The following is a 19,522-nucleotide window of genomic DNA, read 5'->3' as shown; positions in this document are numbered from 1 at the left end:
TTAAAAAGATGAGAGGCCTGTAATTTTCATCATAGGTACACTTCAACTATGACAGACAAAATGAGGGAAAAAAATCCAGAAAAGCACATTGTAGGATTTTTAATGAATTTATTTGCAAATTATGGTGGAAAATAAACTTTTGTTATTGACCAAATACTTATCTCAATACTTTGTTATACAGTATACCCTTTGTTGGCAATGACAGAGGTCAAACGTTTTCTGTAAGTCTTCACAAGGTTTTCACACACTGTTGCTGGTATTTTGGCCCATTCCTCCATGCAGATCTCCTCTAGAGCAGTGATGTTTTGGGGCTGTTGCTGGGCAACACGGACTTTCAACTCCCTCCAAAGATGTTCTATGGGGTTGAGATCTGGAGACTGGCTAGGCCACTCCAGGACCTTGAAATGCTTCTTACGAAGACACTCCTTCGTTGCCCGGGCGGTGTGTTTGGGATCATTGTCATGCTGAAAGACCCAGCCACGTTTCATCTTCAATGCCCTTGCTGATGGAAGGAGGTTTTCACTCAAAATCTCACGATACATGGCCCCATTCATTCTTTCCTTTACACGGATCAGTCGTCCTGGGCCCTTTGCAGAAAAACAGCCCCAAAGCATGATGTTTACACCCCCATGCTTCACAGTAGGTATGGTGTTCTTTGGATGCAACTCAGCATTCTTTGTCCTCCAAACACGACGAGTTGAGTTTTTACCAAAAGGTTCTATTTTGGTTTCATCTGACCATATGACATTCTCCCAATCTTCTTCTGGATCATCCAAATGCTCTCTAGGAAACTTCAGACGGGCCTGGACATGTACTGGCTTAAGCAGGGGGACACGTCTGGCACTGCAGGAGTCCCTGGCGGCGTAGTGTGTTACTGATGGTAGGCTTTGTTACTTTGGTCCCAGCTCTCTGCAGGTCATTCACTAGGTCCCCCCGTGTGGTTCTGGGATTTTTGCTCACCGTTCTTGTGATCATTTTGACCCCACGGGGTGAGATCTTGCGTGGAGCCCCAGATCGAGGGAGATTATCAGTGGTCTTGTATGTCTTCCATTTCCTAATAATTGCTCCCACAGTTAATTTCTTCAAACCAAGCTGCTTACCTATTGCAGATTCAGTCTTCCCAGCCTGGTGCAGGTCTACAATTTTGTTTCTGGTGTCCTTTGACAGCTCTTTGGTCTTGGCCATAGTGGAGTCTGGAGTGTGACTGTTTGAGGTTGTGGACAGGTGTCTTTTATACTGATAACAAGTTCAAACAGGTGCCATTAATACAGGTAACGAGTGGAGGACAGAGGAGCCTCTTAAAAAAGAAGTTACAGGTCTGTGAGAGCCAGAAATCTTGCTTGTAGGTGACCAAATACTTATTTTCCACCATAATCTGCAAATAAATTCATTAAAAAACCTACAATGTGATTTTCTGGATTTATTTTCTCTCATTTTGTCTGTCATAGTTGAAGTGTACACTTATGATGAAAATTACAGGCCTCTCATCTTTTTAAGTGGGAGAACTTGCACAATTGGTGGCTGACTAAATACTTTTTTGCCCCACTGTATAGTAGGTAATTAAATCATATGCTATTTAAAGTCGTTAGCAATAAGTTTAAATCAGAGGTTGAATAGCGTATTATACCTAAACGAACCTAAAAGATAAAGTAAATTAGTAAGCAAGCTTAGATGGGGTAGTTCATATTGAAATGGTCATAGGTAGGCTGCACTGCAATTCCGTTGTCTTTATTGTAAACTGCCAAAGTGCTCCATTTATTTTTTCTTATAAATGAAGCCTCTATTCTATTAGCATCAGTGAGCCATATGCAATATCTCCTCAGTCATCGAGTGCACTCATATGGTATTCTGACGGCTAGACATTCATCCTTGTAAAAGTTCACTCAGGGTTTCAGGCAACTGCTTTTAATGTGAAATCAGAAACCTGTGCAAGAAATGTGCCGAGATTCACAATGTCAAAGAAAATAGGCCACACAACAGATCCCTACAAATCGGGTTTCTCACCAAATTCCCCCACTAGATTATGTTTACAGATGTCTCTCCAACAAGCATCAATACAAGGCCAATCTATATCACTTCGCTGCACAGAATATAGATGATAAAGTAGAGAACTTTAAGAGTTGACCTAATCCATCTGACAAACTCTAACTCCCTTAAGTTTGTTAGACAAGAAATCTAAGATGGAACAAAAACTTCAAGCAACCATAACATGACCTCAAATACTCAGGCATATGCTAATAAACAAATGACAGGCCATTAGAGGCAGTAAGTGAAGAGCATCTGGAACAATACATATGGCACCACACCTTGGAAATGATGTAGATCAGTAATGATTTGATTGTCCCTTCAAAGTGTTCCAACTGAACCAAGGGGCTAATCAGAACCAAGTACTAACAAAGTGTTGGATGATTTGTTTATACTTCAACAGCAAGAATGCAACATGGGGAAAGAAATTCAACTGCACAAATAAGAGTTTAGGCAGGGAAATATGCACAATATTCAAAAAGGAGTTCTTTAAAACATTTAAAAAAAGAAGCCTGTGCAAACAAGGTGCCTAGCACAAACTAGGAGTGACAGTACAAAAAGAAAATAAGTGCAGACAGGAGATAGGCAGGCAAAACGATTGGCTGTTACGTTATTTTTGTTCCTTTTCTGTCATCAATGTTATGATTATACTGGATGGTAAGCTGAAAGGAACATAATTTAAATTCAAGTATAACAAAAAAAGAGATAAATCACACGAGAATCCACAATATTAATGTCTCAGACCGATCAAATTGAAAAAAATGAAAAGAAAAACATCTCTGGGCTTCAAGACACTTTAACAATAAACATACAATCTTGAGCGAGGATAAATTAATACATTTCACAAACAAAAAACAATAAGTGAAAGACATTGTTAAAAGATGAGAGCAGAAGTAGAGGATTAATTCAAGTTTTAACCGTGGTTCTAGGCTTACAATATAAGAGCTCAAATCTCACAGACACCTAATGACCTGAGTGATGTCATTTGCGAAATTTAAAAATGTACTGCCCTATACGTTCCTCTGGTAAGATGCTTTGTTGCTTGGATTTACAGAACCGGACTTCTCTCAAAGATCTGTGGGAGATTGGCAAAGCGCTGGTGGTTCCTGTAGTTCTGGTTCTGCCATTCGTCCAGAGTGTAATTTGTTCTGTCATTTCCAAATCTTCTTTGGTAATTTCTGATGAACAAAAATTTGAAGGAAAAAAAAAACACATTTTTTCTAGTTTAAAAAAAGCGGATGGGGTAAAGTGAAATCATTACTCAGAAATGAGTATGTGACTGCATTAGAAAAGATGCAATCAATTCTCCAATTAAGACTGAAATGTCCTCTACAGAGGGCAGCAGTAGATAAACAAATATGTAGATGCCTGTACCTGCGGGTGAGATCCGAGGGGTGCTGCCACTGCCTGCCGTTGGTGCCTGGTCCCTGTTCAGCCACATGGTTCATCAGGTTCAGCAGCTCAGTCATCACCCCTGGAGACAAACCCATACAGGTAGCACACACACACTACAAGCTGAACAAGTACTATGAAGAAGAAGATACAGGACAGCAAGAATATACAGCGTCAACGGCACAAAAAACCTGGGAATTATAATGCCATTTGAGGGTCATTACAAGCATTATTCAGTAATCTAGAACAAGTGGCTTCATATAAGTGTCTGCTAAATGACCATTATTATTTGTATTAATAATATTAGATTAAGCTGGTGTCCATAACAAAAAGGATGTAATCAGGGCACAAAATAGACAATTAAGAAAAAAAAACAAGCCAGTCAGTGAGCAAGTCCTAATAACTGTATTTCTGCAAAAAAAGTCAAACTATCAATGAAAAATGGAAATCCAAGACAACTTCATAGTGAGGGTGATTATCCTAGCCCAAGCAGCTCTTAAGATTTGTTACATGTGTGGTAAAGTACATGGCGACGGCTTAAGCGCCTACACCAGCAAAAAAAAAGATGATGCCCAGAGCTTACCCATGATGTTGCTCAATTGTCAATTTTAGTCAAAGTATGGTATGGTCAATTTTAGTCAAAGTATGGTATATTTGGGCTTGAAGTGGGACATCCGAAGTGGGAACTTTGTGGAAATCCGTGTCAATGACGTGCAAGTGCTTTCTGAATTGCGTGTCAGTTACAGGGCTGGCTTTAGTTAATTTGGAACCACCTACAGTACCAGTCAAAAGTTTGGACACACCTACTCATTCAAGGGTTTTTCTTTAAAATTGTACTATTTTCTACATTGTAGAATAAGTGAAGCCATCAACATTATGAAAAATCAAACATGGAATTATGTAGTAAACAAAAATGTTAATCTAAATATATTTTATATTCTTCAAAGTAGCCACGCAAAATCAATCAAATAAATGCTTCAGAGTTCAAGTAACAGACATCTCAACATCAACTGTTCAGAGGAGACTGAATCAAATCAAATTTTATTAGTCACATGCGCCAAATACAACATGTGTAGACCTTACAGTGAAACGCTTACTTACGAGCCCCTAATTGACAGTGCAGTTTCAAAAAATACAGATAAGAGATAAAAGTAACAAGTAATTAAAGAGCAGCAGTAAAAAAATTACAATATATAAAGGGGGGTGCCGGTACAGAGTCAATGTGCAGGGCACTGGTTAGTTGAGGAAGTATGTACATGTAGGTAGAGTTAATTAAAGTGACTATACATAGATGACAACAGGCAGTGGCAGTGGTGTGGAGGAGCAATGCAAAGAGACTGGGTAGCCATTTGACTAGATGTTCAGGAGTCTTATGGCTTGGGGGTAGAAGCTGTTTAAAAGCCTCTTGGACCTAGAGTCAGGCCTTCATGGTAGAATTGCTGCAAAGAAACCAATACTAAAGGACACCAATAAGAAGAAGAGACTTGCTTGGGCAAAGAAACACGAGCAATGGACATTAGACCGGTGGAAACTTGTCCTTTGGTCTAGAGTCCAAATTGGACATTTTTGGTTCCAACTGCCGTGTCTTTGTGAGACGCGGTGTGGGTGAACGGATGATCTCCGCATGTGTATTTCCCACCGTAAAGCATGGAGGAGGTGGTGTTATGCTGTGCGTGTGCTTTGCTGGTGACACTGTCTGTGATTTATTTAGAATTCAAGGCACACTTAACCAGCATGGTTACCACAGCATTCTGCAGCGATACACCATCCCATCTGGTTTGGGCTTAGTGGGACTATCATTTGTTTTTCAACAGGACAATGACCCAACACATCTCCAGGCTGTGTAAAGGCTATTTTACCAAGAAGGAGAGTGATGGAGTGCTGCATCCCACAATCCCCCGACCTCAACCAAATTGAGATGGTTTGGGATGAGTCAGACTGCAGAGTGAAGGAAAAGCAGCCAACAATTGCACAGCCTATGTGGGAACTCCTTCAAGACTGTTGGAAAAGGATTCCAGGTGAAGCTGGTTGAGAGAAAGCTTTGCACGCTCTTGGCAGTCATCAAGGAAAAGGGTGGCTATTTGAAGAATCTCAAATAGAAAATATATTGATTTATTATTGTTATGTAATTCTGTTACTTTTAATATTTTCTTAACTAAATAAAATAACTATTTCTTGAACTGCACTGTTGGTTAAGGGCTTGTAAGTAAGCATTGTGCATTCGGCGCATGTGACAAATCAAATTTGATAAGTCTCTGAATTTCCTTGAGTGGCCCAGCCAGAGCCCAGACTTGAACCCGATCAAACATCTCTGGAGACCTGAAAACAGCTGTGCAGCGACGCTCCCCATCCAACCTGACAGAGCTCGAGAGGATCTGCAGAGACGAACGGGAGAAACTCCCCAAATACAAGTTGAGTGGGGAGAAGAAGTATTTGATACACTGCCGATTTTGCAGGTTTTCCTACTTACAAAGCATGTAGAGGTCTGTAATTTTTTATCATAGGTACACTTCAACTGTGAGAGACGGAATCTAAAACAAGAATCCAGAAAATCACATTGTATGATTTTTAAGTCAATACGGGCAATACGGACTTTCAGCTCCTTCCAAAGATTATCTATTGGGTTCAGGTCTGGAGACTGGCTAGGCCACTCCAGGATCTTGAGATGCTTCTTACGGAGCCACTCCTTAGTTGCCCTGGCTGTGTGTTTTGGGTCGTTGTCATGCTGGAAGACCCAGCCACGACCCATCTTCAATGCTCTTACTGAGGGAAGGAGGTTGTTGGCCTAGATCTCGCGATACATGGCCCCATCCATCCTCCCCTCAATACGGTGCAGTCATCCTGTCCCCTTTGCAGAAAAGCATCCCCAAAGAATGATGTTTCCACCTCCATGCTTCACGGTTGGGATGGTGTTCTTGGGGTTGTACTCATCCTTCTTCTTCCTCCAAACACGGCGAGTGGAGTTTAGACCAAAAAGCTCTATTTTTGTCTCATCAGACCACATGACCTTCTCCCATTCCTCCTCTGGATCATCCAGATGGTCATTGGCAAACTTCAGACGGGCCTGGACATGCGCTGGCTTGAGCAGGGGGACCTTGCGTGCGCTGCAAGATTTTAATCTATGACGGCGTAGTGTGTTACTAATGGTTTTCTTTGAGACTGTGGTCCCAGCTCTCTTCAGGTCATTGACCAGGTCCTGCCGTGTAGTTCTGGGCTGATCCCTTACCTTCCTCATGATCATTGATGCCCCACGAGGTGAGATCTTGCATGGAGCCCCAGACCGAGGGTGATTGACCGTCATCTTGAACTTCTTCCATTTTCTAATAATTGTGCCAACAGTCGTTGCCTTCTCACCAAGCTGCTTGCCTATTGTCCTGTAGCCCATCCCAGCCTTGTGCAGGTCTACAATTTTACCCCTGATGTCCTTACACAGCTCTCTGGTCTTGGCCATTGTGGAGAGGTTGGAGTCTGTTTGATTGAGTGTGTGGACAGGTGTCTTTTATACAGGTAACGAGTGGAGAACAGGAGGGCTTCTTAAAGAAAAACTAACAGGTCTGTGAGAGCCGGAATTCTTAGTGGTTGGTAGGTGATCAAATACTTATGTCATGCAATAAAATGCAAATTAATTACTTAAAGATCATACAATGTGATTTTTGGTATTTTTGTTTTAGATTCCGTCTCTCACAGTTGAAGTGTACCTATGATAAATTACAGACCTCTACATGCTTTGTAAGTAGGAAAACCTGCAAAATCGGCAGTGCACTGCACAACAAAATTCATAGGTAGTTTAGGATTCAAGGTTATTAGGACTGGCATGAATTAAGTCTGACTTAGAACGGGATTTCACACAAAGCCTTACACATCATTACAGCCAACCACAGAGGATTCACGACAAAATAAGATAAGGACTTGGTGTGGAAATGGGGTAAGGTTTTGGGGCGATAAATAGACTTCAAGAGAACAAGAAATTAGTCTAAATAACTTATTTGTTGGGAAAACAAGAACATTTCATTAAACTCACCAATTGAAGCACCCGGTTAGCACCAGACCCCCAACATCCCAAATAATGAGATATACCTCTTACCTTCTCCTGCACCAATGTTCTCCCTTATGTGTCTGGTGACTGAGTCCACATAGAGCCACTTCTCACGCTGCCAGTCCTCCTCCCTGTCATAGACCACTGGCCTGGAAAAGACATCCACCCAATTCAAACACTCAAGAAATCTATTCTGCTTCCTTCCACTCTCACAAGACCTCAGATCTGACAGAATTGAATAAGTAATGCTTTATTGATGCTTTGACCATTCAAGTCATGTAAAAGCATTGATTAAATAAAGATGCATTTGTGAAGTGGTTGAGTGGGAGAATAACCAGACCGTCTGTCTACATTCAGAGAAGAAAAATAAACCAGTCTCTCTGGAAATAATACCAGTCAGCAGGGCCTGAAGCTCACTTTCTGGTCCAACAGCCACTATGGCATGTAGATTTTAAAATTTACCCACCACTCAGATTTTTTTTTACCAACCAAAATATTTTTGTCTGATAGAATTACACCGACACAAAAAAAGGGATGAGCATCCTTTGTCATGTTTCTAAATCAATAATTGTATTACTAGTAAGATGTAATGAGGTATAGTGTTTAATTTTATCTTTTGTGACCAAGTCTTTAAACCAAAATATCAGATGAGACAAAAATGTTCACCTGCCCCTTTCAGGGCGGGAGGTTACTGTGGTAATGCCAGTTGAGTCATGTTTGTGCCTGTGAGATTGAGTCTGACTAGTAGCCAACTTCTTCTCTTCCCTAGCAGTTGAAACTCAAACATTGAAAAACAACCTAGCTTGTGAACAAAACAAAGTAAATAGCCATGAAACACAAGGACAGTTTCACTTGTCAACTTTCGTTATGCCTATGCGTAGCACTTCTAAAAACGAATCTTTCACGTCAGCACAGCCCCCAGCCTGGCAATGTTGCTGCGCGAGGTGGGATAGGCTATAGGATTAATATTTCTTTGACTTTGTGCAATTCATTTACCAACTATGAAACAAAAAACGGCAGAAATACTGCTGATGCATTTATTTTGCTATAAATCATACTATTTTAATTCATAAATGCAAGTGAAATGCTAGCACTGTGGAGCCTTGACCACCCGCCAACATGGCTGGTGAAATTGACATCTTACTGCCAATGCCAAAATCTGCCCGCATTTGGCGGGTGTTCATTTTAGGCCCTGCCAGATAGGGAAGAAAATCATCAAATTGCTCCCTCTAGGGGAGATTTAGAAAACATCAAGGACTCTGAAATGTACCTTGGTGCAGTTTTCTGGACAGGTCTTGTATTGACCACTTTCTGGTCAGACGAAGTTGAAGCTGCCTGGACAGGTTTTATCTTCGTCACTTTCTGCCCAAGCGAAGGTTTATGGACAATTGTGTTCTTGATAATGTTCTGTCCAGGTGAAGATTTCTGGACAGGTCTTGTATTGACCACTTTCTGGTCAGACGAAGTTGAAGCTGCCTGGACAGGTTTTATCTTCGTCCCTTTCTGCCCAAGCGAAGGTTTATGGACAATTGTGTTCTTGATAATGTTCTGTCCAGGTGAAGGTTTCTGGACAGGTCTTGTTGTTGTCTTGACAACATTCTTCTCCGGAGAAGGTTTCTGCACAGACCGGGTCTCAGACACTTTCTGCTCAGGCGGCGTTGAGGGTTGGCTGCTGCTGCTCTGCTGCACGCTGGGAACCACCAATACTGACCTCACCTGGACACGGCAGAAAGGTCTTACAGCAATATGACCAGAGAAATCCACACAAGCACTATACAGTCACAACCAAATCTAAGCTATCCTAACAGTTGAAGCAGGCAAAACAAATACATTTCTAAATATGGCTATATGGACACAAAATACAGGATTTTTTTTTGTTAATGATGAAATATGATTGATTTAACTAAACAGCTACATTAAGAAAACAAAAAAGTAATCGTTCGGACCGCTTACCTGGACTTGGAGAGGAAAGGCGTTCTCGTACCTGGTCTCCACGGTTACCTCTTCGGCCAGGAGTGTGACCTGGCACTCCTGAACTGAATCAAGCCCACCCCCCCGCCCCTCCACCACATTTCCCTCACAACCCGCATTGAACTCCACTGGGGCAATGTGACACAATGAGGACTCCAGTATCGGGGCACCGATACTCCAATCGTCCTCTGCCGTGCCCTCCAAGCCCTCATCTGCACCCTCCACTGGGACCAGAGGTGCCCCATATAACCCATAAGCTACATCCTCCGAAGTGAAAGAGTAGTGCGGCTGGCAAACCATAGCCTGGTCCCCATTGGGATCAAGGAACCCTGGAGGACATGGAGGCTCCCCCTCATCTGACACAGCCACCTGCAGCCTCTGCATCACCTCCCTCCCCCTAAACAAAGGGCTGGACGAGATGCGGGGCTGCAGGGGTGGCACAGCCTGAGACACATCCTTTCCTGCTTTAAGTGCCTCAAGGTAGGACCTGGAGAAAAAATCCTCAATGCTTCCAACCTCCTCTTCCTCCTGATGGTTTTTCTCCTCATTGCCCTCTTTACCCCTTTCTCCTTCTCCCACCATCTTCTCTCCTTTCCCCTCCTCCCTCTCTCCTACGTCATATCCCTCCCTTGAAACCTGGTCCTGTGTTGGACTATGAGCTAAGAAAGGCTTAGTTTGCTGGGTGTCGCCGTCACTGGGGTTACGGGTGCGGTCGTCGTAAAAACTTTTACAGCTATCGACAAAGGCTTCAATGCCCTCATCGCTCTCCCTGTCGCTGTCAATGGGGCTCAGGCACATGATGTCGTCAACGTCAAAGTCAAAAACAGGACCAAGGTCCATCGAGACTTTCTCAGGCTCATGGCTCAGGGTCTCAGACCAGGCCTCAGACTCGTTTGATACGGGGCCGCCTGGAGCTGCAGCACCACCTTGTCTACTTCCAGCCTCTCCTGCTTGGCCACACTGGATATGATCAGAGTTTGGCACACATATCACAGCTTCTGATGTACCTTTATCTTTGACTGTATTTTCAACACTAGATGGCACTTTTTGGAGGTCAGTGGTGGGGGAGACAGTGGCTACATCTGGAAGGGTGTTACATGAAACTACAACACAAGCCAGGTCTGGGGAGATGGCCTTAGGACTGCAGGGCTTTTTGTACTTAGTCTCGTACGTGTCATCAAGGCAGGAGTCATCCAATTGCCTCTTGTGTCTTGTAGGGGCATTGCTGTTCACAATCTCTATTTTCAAGTTGCAGAATGGATTGGATGAATTCCATGACTGGTTAGTGCCGCTAGGACTAACCCTACCGTTTTCACAAGTTATCATTCTAGAATAAAGAGAGAGCGGTCTCAAGTGCCCAAAACTCTTATTATCTCCTCTTGGTTTTGCACTACTTAGCCTATGAAATATTGTCTTCAGAGGCTGGTTAGGCCTCTCCATTGCCCCTGATACAGTGGTCAACCAGCTGGGGCTAAACAGATACCAGGATCAGGAACTCTTCTAGAACGTTTCCTACGGGTAGAAAAAAAAATATTTCTACAACTATTTTGCCTCAATTCCAATTCAGACCCTCTCTGAGCTACAGTTGTGAAGCAGGAAAGAATAACTAAGCACTTCTGGATCACAGATTTTTGGAATCCTTCAGAATAAGAGTCACGTCCTGTACACTTGGTAAAAACAACAAAAGCATAAAACGCAACATGTAAAGTGTTAGTCCCATGTTTCATGAGTTGAAATTAAAGACCCCAGAAATGTTCCATCCGCACAAAAAGCTTTTTTCTCTCAAATTCTAAGCACAAATGTATTTACATCCCTGTTAGTGTTTGTCAAGATAATCCATCAACCTGACAGGTGAGGCATATCAAGAAGCTGATTAAATAGCATGATCATTACACAGGTGCACCTTGTCCTGGGGACAATAAAAGGCCACTCTAAAATGTGCAGTTGTGTCAGGCAACACATTGTCAGATGTTTCAAGTTGAGGGAGTGTGCAATTGGCATGCTGACTGCAGGAATATCCACCATAGCTGTTGCCAAAGAATTAGGCCTGACCCCAATTAGTCGACGGATCGATTATTTGGTCGTTAGGCTATTGGTTGACCGAGATTGTTTTAGTCGAGGAGTAACATACATATACAGTGCCTTCGGGAAGTATTCCCAACTACTTTACTTTTTCCACATTGTTACGTTACAGCCTTATTCTAAATGTATATTTAAAAAATAATAATTGGTCACCAACCTACACACAATACACCATAATGACAAAGCGAAAACAGGTTTCTAGAAATTTTGCAATTGTATTAAAAATAAAAACAAAAATACCTTATTTACATACCCTTTGCTATGACTCGAAATTGAGCTCAGGTATATCTGGTTTCCATTGATCATCCTTGAGATGTTACTACAACTTGATTGGAGTCCACCTGTGAGGTTGAAGGAAATGCCCGTAGAGCTCCGAGACAGGATTGTGTCAAGGCACAGATCTGGGGAAGGGTACCAAAAAATGTCTGCAGCATTGCCAAGCGTCACGTCTGGAGGAAACCTGGCACCATCCCTACGGTGAAGCATGGTGGTGGTAGCATCATGCTGTGGGGATGTTTTTCAGCGGCAGGGACTGGGAGACTAGTCAGGATCGAGGCAAAGATGCACAGAGCAAAGTACAGAGAGATCCTTGATGAAAACCTGCTCCAGAGCACTCAGGACCTCAGACTGGGGCGAAGGTTCACCTTCCAACAGAACAACGACCCAAAGCACACAGCCAAGACAAGCAGGAGTGGCTTTGGGACAAGTCTCTGATTGTCCTTGAGTGGCCCAGCCAGAGGCCGGACTTGAACCCAATCGAACATCTCTGGAGAGACCTGAAAATAGCTGTGCAGCGACACTCCCCATCCAACCTGAGAGTAGGGAATGGGAGAAACTCCCCAAATACAGGTGCGCCAAGCTTGTAGCGTAATACCCAAGAAGACTCGAGGCTGTAATCGCTGCTTCAAGAAAGTACTGAGTAAAGGTTCTGAATACTTATGTAAATGTGATATTTCAGTTTTTGTTAAAAAAAGTTCTAAAAAACAGTTTTTGCTTTGTCATTATGGGGTAGTGTGTAGATTTCTGAGGGGGGAAATGATTTAATCAATTTTAGAATAAAGCTGTAATGTAACAAAGACACTTTTTTTGTGTTATGAAAGAAGTGAGAAAGAAGTTTTGCTTTATTTCATAACAATCATGTAGGAGATTAGTATATTTTTTCATTGTCTTTTGTTTGGAGTGCTCCATGTGAGTATGTGTCTGGTTTCTCTGTCCTGATAATGTTGAGGGAGCGCAGGTATAGAAGAACCTGGCCTGCTGCGCAGGAAATGTACTTAAGTGTTTTTTTTTAACATCCATTTCAAATTATATATTAAATCTATAGTTCCTCAAAGGTTTTTAGGCAAAATAACCCCATCAAAACAATAAGCTCCTTGGAAGAGGTAATATGTCAGGCCTATTGGACCAAAATCAATGATAGTCTATTGCATAGACAATAGAACGAAAATTAACTGAACTTTTAAGCGATCTGATTTTTTGTTTCTAAATAATTTGCAACAATGATACACTTAGCTAGCTACCCACCTCGTTCCTTTCTGTTAGCATGTAGTACACCATCATGTTTCGGGAGGCGTGTCTTCTCAGATTCCACAATGACTCTTTAGTTGTGGACACTACATCACCGCACTCCCTCTCTTACTCTTTATAAATCAAATTGATTTTGCCCGTTTCTTTATGAAAATATTATGAAAAAAGCCTTTGGGTAACTTGCTCCACGCTTCAGTCAAATTGGGCACCCGCAATTCCTCGCTCCGCTCACATACTCTAGGCCCAGTCTGATGACCTGGAACATGCCGCACCACCCTATGAAGCTTCTCCAGTTATAGATGCACTTCAGACCCTGTCCTAACCCAAGATGTACTCTTAAGGAGCCGAACGTTACAGTTAGCCTAAGGACCGTGTGTTATTTTTTGAGGTAGACTGGCTCTGTCAGAACACCATCTAAACGTGACTAGATTATCGATATGATACGGTTCTAGAAACACAAATGCATACTGTTAAACATGCAGTTGGCTAACCTCACAAAATTACCATTATGTTGATTTTTCTACTAACGTTAACTAGCCAATTTACTGTAGCTCGCTAGGAAATGCGATTCATCACGACACATCTCACACAAAAACATGTGTTAGCTAGCTAACTCAAGTTGGCATATTTCGTCTCATTCACTGTTATGTGAAGGAGCCATGCTTCAATAATGATCTTAGATAGGTATTGTTTTACGTAAGTTAAAGTTTTAAAAACATGCTAACGTTAACCGTTGACAAAGATACTGACAGCTAGCTAACAACGTTAGCGCGTCGCTTCCCCCTCATCAGAAAAATGTTTATCGGGTCCAACACAAAAGAGTTTGATAGTTGGTTGTATAACTAGCTAACTGAACAGTAGCTAATGTTCATAAACTCACCACTTGTATTGTTGTCAAATCAGCCACTGCACAGCCAAAACCACTTGTGGTAATTGGCGCCTCAATTTAGCAGGGTGAGATGCACGCGGTGGAATCCACAATGACACATGTCTATTGCCGCGTTCAAAACAACTGGGAACTCTGAAATTACGAGGTTACATTACATCATGACGTCAGTGATCTTCAGCTCGGGAAGTCAGAGCTCTAGAAAGAGCTCTGAGTTGGGATTCCGAGTTGAATGACCGTTCAAATCGATTTTTCCCAGTCGGAAAAGGAATAAATACCATTATAAATGAGACTCAAACAGGATTTATGAAGGGCCGTCACATAAACTCTAACATTCGTTTAGTCTTGGACCTTATAGATTATTCAGATGCTATTGACTCAGATGCAGTTGTCCTATTTTTGGACTTCTGTAAAGCCTTTGACACAATTAAACATGAATTTATCTTTAGGTCTCTTAAACTTTTTGGATTTGGTGAAAATTTTATGAAAGTAATTCGCATGTTTTACAAAGATATAAATAATCCTGTGCTACTAAAACGTAATACTTCCAAAAGATTCGGTATCAACAGAAGTGTACGACAGGGATGCCCAATTTCGCCATTTTTATTCATTTTGGTTGTGGAACTTCTATCTCTAGATATTCTGAATAATGCAAATTTGAATGGCTTAACCATTTTTAACAAAGAAATCCAAATTTCCCAACTGGCTGATGATACTACTCTTTTCTTAAGAGACAAAGACCAGGTCACCCATGCCCTTAATGCTATAACTGCATTTTCTATTGCATCAGGATTAGTACTGAATGTTTCTAAATGTGAAATCTTATGTTTATTTGACTCTGATGATAAAGAAATAGAAAATATTCCTGTAAAGAACTGTGTTAAATATTTAGGAATATATCTGTCAAAAAAACACTAAGTCAGACAACATTTGAATTTCTCTCCTAAAATTAAGAGAACTAAAAATATATGTAATAATTGGCTACAAAGAGATCTTTCTATACTTTGGAGAGTACTTCTGTCCAAGGCAGAGGGACTCTCTCGTTTTGTGTACCCCTCATTATCGTTATGTGTAAATCCTGCTACTTGTAAAGAGATCAATAAGACCTTTCTTGACTTCATCTGGAAAAATAAGTCTCACTAACTAAAAAAATCTGGCGGTCTAGAAGTGTTGGATTTTGTTGACATAAATAACACTTTCAAGATAAACTGGTTGAAAAAATGTTTGATCAATACTGATTCAATATGGTATTTCATTCCAAATAATTTGTTTAATAAACTGCGCCACCCGGGAGGCCCCTAACAAGATCTCTCAAGTAAGCCCACGCCTTCCAATCTGAGTTCTGGATAAACTTTGTGATCATTACCAAAGCCAAGATGAGTTTTCATTAGTGTAGTTAGACCACTGGGAACGGCTTTGATCACATAAATAAACTCTCTGAAAGGTATTGGAAACTCTTTCAATGTTATAAATTGTTCATATGTGAGAATATTACCCTTGTTGTCGAAAATATCAAGAACAAAGTCAATATTCCTCTCATGCCAGCTGGGGTAGAACAATGACTTATTCCTTATAGTTATGTCTGAATTATTCCACAAAAGAGTTTTATGTGGGGAAAAATAGTGCAGGAAACATATGTTCCATGCCATTAAAGTATGTTTGAGTATTTTCTTGTTAATACCAGTTTTGTTTTGTTAGACATGTTTGACAAGCAATCAAGCAATGTAAGTTGATTTTTGTATTATGAATAATACATAGAAAAAAAAAACTAGTCACAGAAGAAGAAAAAAGGAGCTCTCGAAAGAGCCCTGAGTTGGAATTCCGAGTTGGATGACCGTTCAAATCGATTTTTCCCAGTCGGCGCTCGAATTTTTTCGAGTTCCCAGTTGTTTTCAACGCGCCAATTATTCATGCATTCATCCGGCTCTGGTAAATACAACCGCTGCCTTCATTGATTACATCTCGTAATGTTGTTATTAGCTGTGTAGCAAATGTCTCGTGAGTTCTGAGCAGCACAGCAGCCAAACGGAGCAGTTGTTATGGCTACTCACACGCAGAGCGGCTGAATCGCATTAGTGGAAACCATGACTGTTCTCAGGGCACATCTGCCGACTTTTCGTAGCAGGTTAGGAGAATTTACGTGGCAGGTTAGGATAAATAGGTTAAGGTTAGCTACAGTTGTAACCGACCGGACTCGAACATAAACTCAGCAAAAAAATAAACGTCCCTTTTTCAGGACACTGTCTTTCAAAGACGATTCATCAAAATCCAAACAGATCTTCATTGTAAAGGGTTTAAACACTGTTTTCCATGCTTGTTCAATGAACCATAAACAATTAATGAACATGCGAGGCCTTTCTACTTACTCTGAAAACACCAAAAGAAAGATGCCCAGGGTCCCTGCTTATCTGCGTGAACGTGCCTTAGGCATGCTGCAAGGAGGCATGAGAACTGCAGATGTGGCCAGGTCAATAAATTGAGATGTCCGTACTGTGAGACGCCTAAGACAGCGCTACAGGGAGACAGGATGGACAGCTGATCATCCTCACAGTGGCAGACCACGTGTAACAACACCTCCACAGGATCGGTACATCCGAACATCACACCTGCGGGACAGGTACAGGATGGCAATAACAATTGCTCGAGTTACACCAGGAACGCACAATCCCTCCATCAGTGATCAGACTGTCCGCAATAGGCTGAGAGGCTGGACTGAGGGCTTGTAGGCCTGTTGTAAGGCAGGTCCTCTCCAGACATCACCGGCAACAACGTCGCCTATGGGCACAAACCCACCGTCGCTGGACCAGACAGGACTGGCAAAAAGTGCTCTCCACTGACGAGTCGCGGTTTTGTCTCACCAGGGGTGATGGTCGGATTTGCGTTTATCGTCGAAGGAATGAGCGTTACACCGAGGCCTGTACTCTGGAGCGGGATCGAGGTGAAGGGTCCGTCATGGTCTGGGGCGGTGTGTCACAGCATCATCGGACTGAGCTTCTTGTCATTGCAGGCAATCTCAACGCTGTGGTACTCTTCCTGCAGGCTCATCCTGACATGACCCTCCAGCATGACAATGCCACCAGCCATACTGCTCGTTCTGTGCGTGATTACCTGCAAGACAGGAATGTCAGTGTTCTGCCATGGCCAGCAGAGTCCGGATCTCAAACCCATTGAGCGTCTGGGACCTGTTGGATCGGAGGGTGAGGGCTAGGGCCATTCCCCCCCAGAAATGTCTGGGAACTTGCAGGTGCCTTGGTGGAAGAGTGGGGTAACATCTCACAGCAAGAACTGGCAAATCTGGTGCAGTCCATGAGGAGGCGATGCACTGCAGTACTTAATGCAGCTGGTGGCCACACCAGATACCGACTGTTACATTTGATTTTGACACCCCCTCCCTTTGTTAAGGGACACATTATTACATTTCTGTTAGTCACAATTCTGTGGAACTTGTTCAGTTTATGTCTCAGTTGTTGAATCTTGTTGTGTTCATACAAATATTTGCACATGTTAAGTTTGCTGAAAATAAATGCAGATGGCAGTGAGAGGACGTTTCTTTTTTTGCTGAGTTTATCTAGCTAGCTAGCTAGCTACAATCAGGCTTGGTTTCTAATGCGATGCTGCCGCAGAGCGGGGACAGACAGACTAGCAGCTAATGAAGGAAATTATTGATTATGATTTCTGCGCGTAAAAATGAGGACGGGCCGAGAGTAAATTTTATAGGGATGGGGCAGGAACGTTCCGGGTTTATATAACTGTTGCATGATCAGGACCGTACGGGGGAACATTTGACAGGACAAGACGCGGCATGAATTAATGTTAACCCCCGTGTCAACCTCTAGTGTGTAGACTATATCTAATTTTAAACTACAGCCTCTCACAGTAACCCGTTTTCTACCCAACAGTTTTATGCTCGTAAAGTACAACAACAACAAAAGTGTCGCGACAGGCCTGATGGAAACTGCAAATTTGTCGGTGAAGTTTCCAAATGTCAACAAAACAAAATACGTTAGAAAAGGTGGGATTTTTTGTTTCGATAAAATGTATTATGATATAACCATCATATCAAAGTAAATGTGGTTTCCGTCACGCGATGACATGTGTGGTCATCCCACTACGACTCGGGAAAACATACAGTTTATTAGGCTACAGAAGAAATAAATAATGAACTTCACAGGGTGGTGAAAGTGCCATGTGATGAGCTTGGTGCTCCTTTCCAATAAATATCGAGGGTCTTATTCTGGTGACATGATGATCGATGATTGCCTGCCGTTTGACAAATTAAAATAATCTCATCATGTAGGCTATACCCGCACTGTATCTGCCAGTTATTGGCCAGAGCGCAGGTGCCGATACAAGAGTGGGCACACAAATAACGCAATTGCTTTAGTGTCAAAACCATCAGTAGAGGTGAAAATGCAATGGAAACCCATTTCATTTGCATTTTTTATTTAGTACATGGGAATTTAACCCCAAAATCTATTTTTATGTGCACAAGTCAACAAGTCAATTTGATGAAACATCTCTGGTGGGAAAATGTGTATATTTTATTTATGCTGATTTTCGAATATTCGCATGGAAATCTGTCGCCATTTGGATGGAAACCAAGCTACTTTGTTGGAAGAAAAATATATAAACGGAATAATAGCGCCCTCGGCTGGCCCTTGGGGCTGCCTCTATTGCAGCCACTCGCAGGTCTACTGCTTACAGCCTACAGCTTACAGCCTACTGCTTACAGAATACTGCTTACAGCCTACTGCAGTGACATTCATAGGATTAGGCTACATCTGTATCATTCATATTTCGTCATGATTACTGTCATTCTCTGACATGTTACGTGTACTTGTAATAACAAAACAATTCAAATTCATACATTTTAGCTAAAAAACAATGTCTCAAAATTCATGTCATCACTGAAACTGCATTTAATTTCCCTTAGGAATGCAATAGCCTTCCAACTGGGATCTATCATTCTATCATGCTGCAAATGGATAACCACACTTTCAGGAGACATCTCTGAGTTACCCACACCCAGTTTGACAATCTTACCATCCAACTGAAGCAGCAGGGATAAAGCACATTAGCCTGGAGGTTGCCCTAAAGTTCCTCTGATCAAGAAAGTTCTGATGTTTGTATGGTACCTTGCCAATCAGAACTGTTTCCTGGAGATGTCAGACAAATTTGATGTTTCCCAAGGAGCAGCCCACAGTGCCATCATGGAGGTCCTGACATTGGTATGCAAACTTGCACCGGTTTACATCACCTGGCCTACAGACTGCGAGAAGAGGTCAACATCTGGCTTTTCCACAGAGTCTGCCATAGACGACGTCATTGGAGCATTCGACGGCTGCCACATCAAGATCCAGAGGCCAAAGATAAGTTGCGATAACTACATTAATTGGAAGTCATTCTATTCAGTTCTCCTCCAAATGAGATAATGGTGCCCTGCAAGCTGCAGACCTAGAGCAGAATGCCTGTGTGCGCCGTGGGAGTGTGGTCATTGAGCAGACCTTCAGGCCTGGTCGCATAGACTAGATGTAACATAGTAAATGTACATCCAGAACACTTGAATTAGTTTGATATGTTACGTTTGGTATGGTTACATAAGA

At 42.1% G+C, this 19,522-nt stretch overlaps 1 protein-coding gene across 2 annotated transcripts; it reads right to left on the bottom strand.

Moving 5' to 3' along the window:
• Positions 1-1,889: 1,889 nt before the first annotated feature.
• LOC139530723 (uncharacterized) lies at positions 1,890-14,046 on the bottom strand. 2 transcript variants are annotated; one of them, XM_071327378.1, is made up of 6 exons: positions 13,914-14,046; positions 9,407-10,936; positions 8,724-9,169; positions 7,502-7,602; positions 3,400-3,499; positions 1,890-3,203 (listed from the first exon to the last, which is right to left on the bottom strand). In XM_071327378.1, exons 2-6 carry the CDS (start codon positions 10,862-10,864, stop codon positions 3,074-3,076), a joined length of 2,235 nt encoding a protein of 744 aa, XP_071183479.1. In that variant the 5' UTR covers positions 10,865-10,936; positions 13,914-14,046; the 3' UTR covers positions 1,890-3,073. The 2 variants fall into 2 exon arrangements, with proteins under 2 accessions (XP_071183479.1, XP_071183480.1); XM_071327379.1 differs by lacking the exon at positions 13,914-14,046 and adding an exon at positions 13,031-13,873.
• Between the last annotated feature and the right edge of the window lie 5,476 nt (positions 14,047-19,522).

The sequence above is a fragment of the Salvelinus alpinus genome, chromosome 9, assembly GCF_045679555.1.
Source record: "Salvelinus alpinus chromosome 9, SLU_Salpinus.1, whole genome shotgun sequence".
Lineage (NCBI taxonomy): Eukaryota > Metazoa > Chordata > Actinopteri > Salmoniformes > Salmonidae > Salvelinus > Salvelinus alpinus.
This window is presented reverse-complemented; position numbering and strand designations above follow the sequence as displayed.

Bases quoted from the DNA above. Each gene is read 5' to 3' on its own strand.
- LOC139530723 (XM_071327378.1), bottom strand. From the start codon at position 10,864: ATGGAGAGGCCTAACCAGCCTCTGAAGACAATATTTCATAGGCTAAGT. The intron at 7,603-8,723 runs GTACATTTCAGA...TGTCTTTTCCAG, and splicing joins GTCCAGAAAACTGCACCAAG to GCCAGTGGTCTATGACAGGG. The intron at 3,204-3,399 runs GTACAGGCATCT...TTTGTTCATCAG, and splicing joins CCCTCGGATCTCACCCGCAG to AAATTACCAAAGAAGATTTG.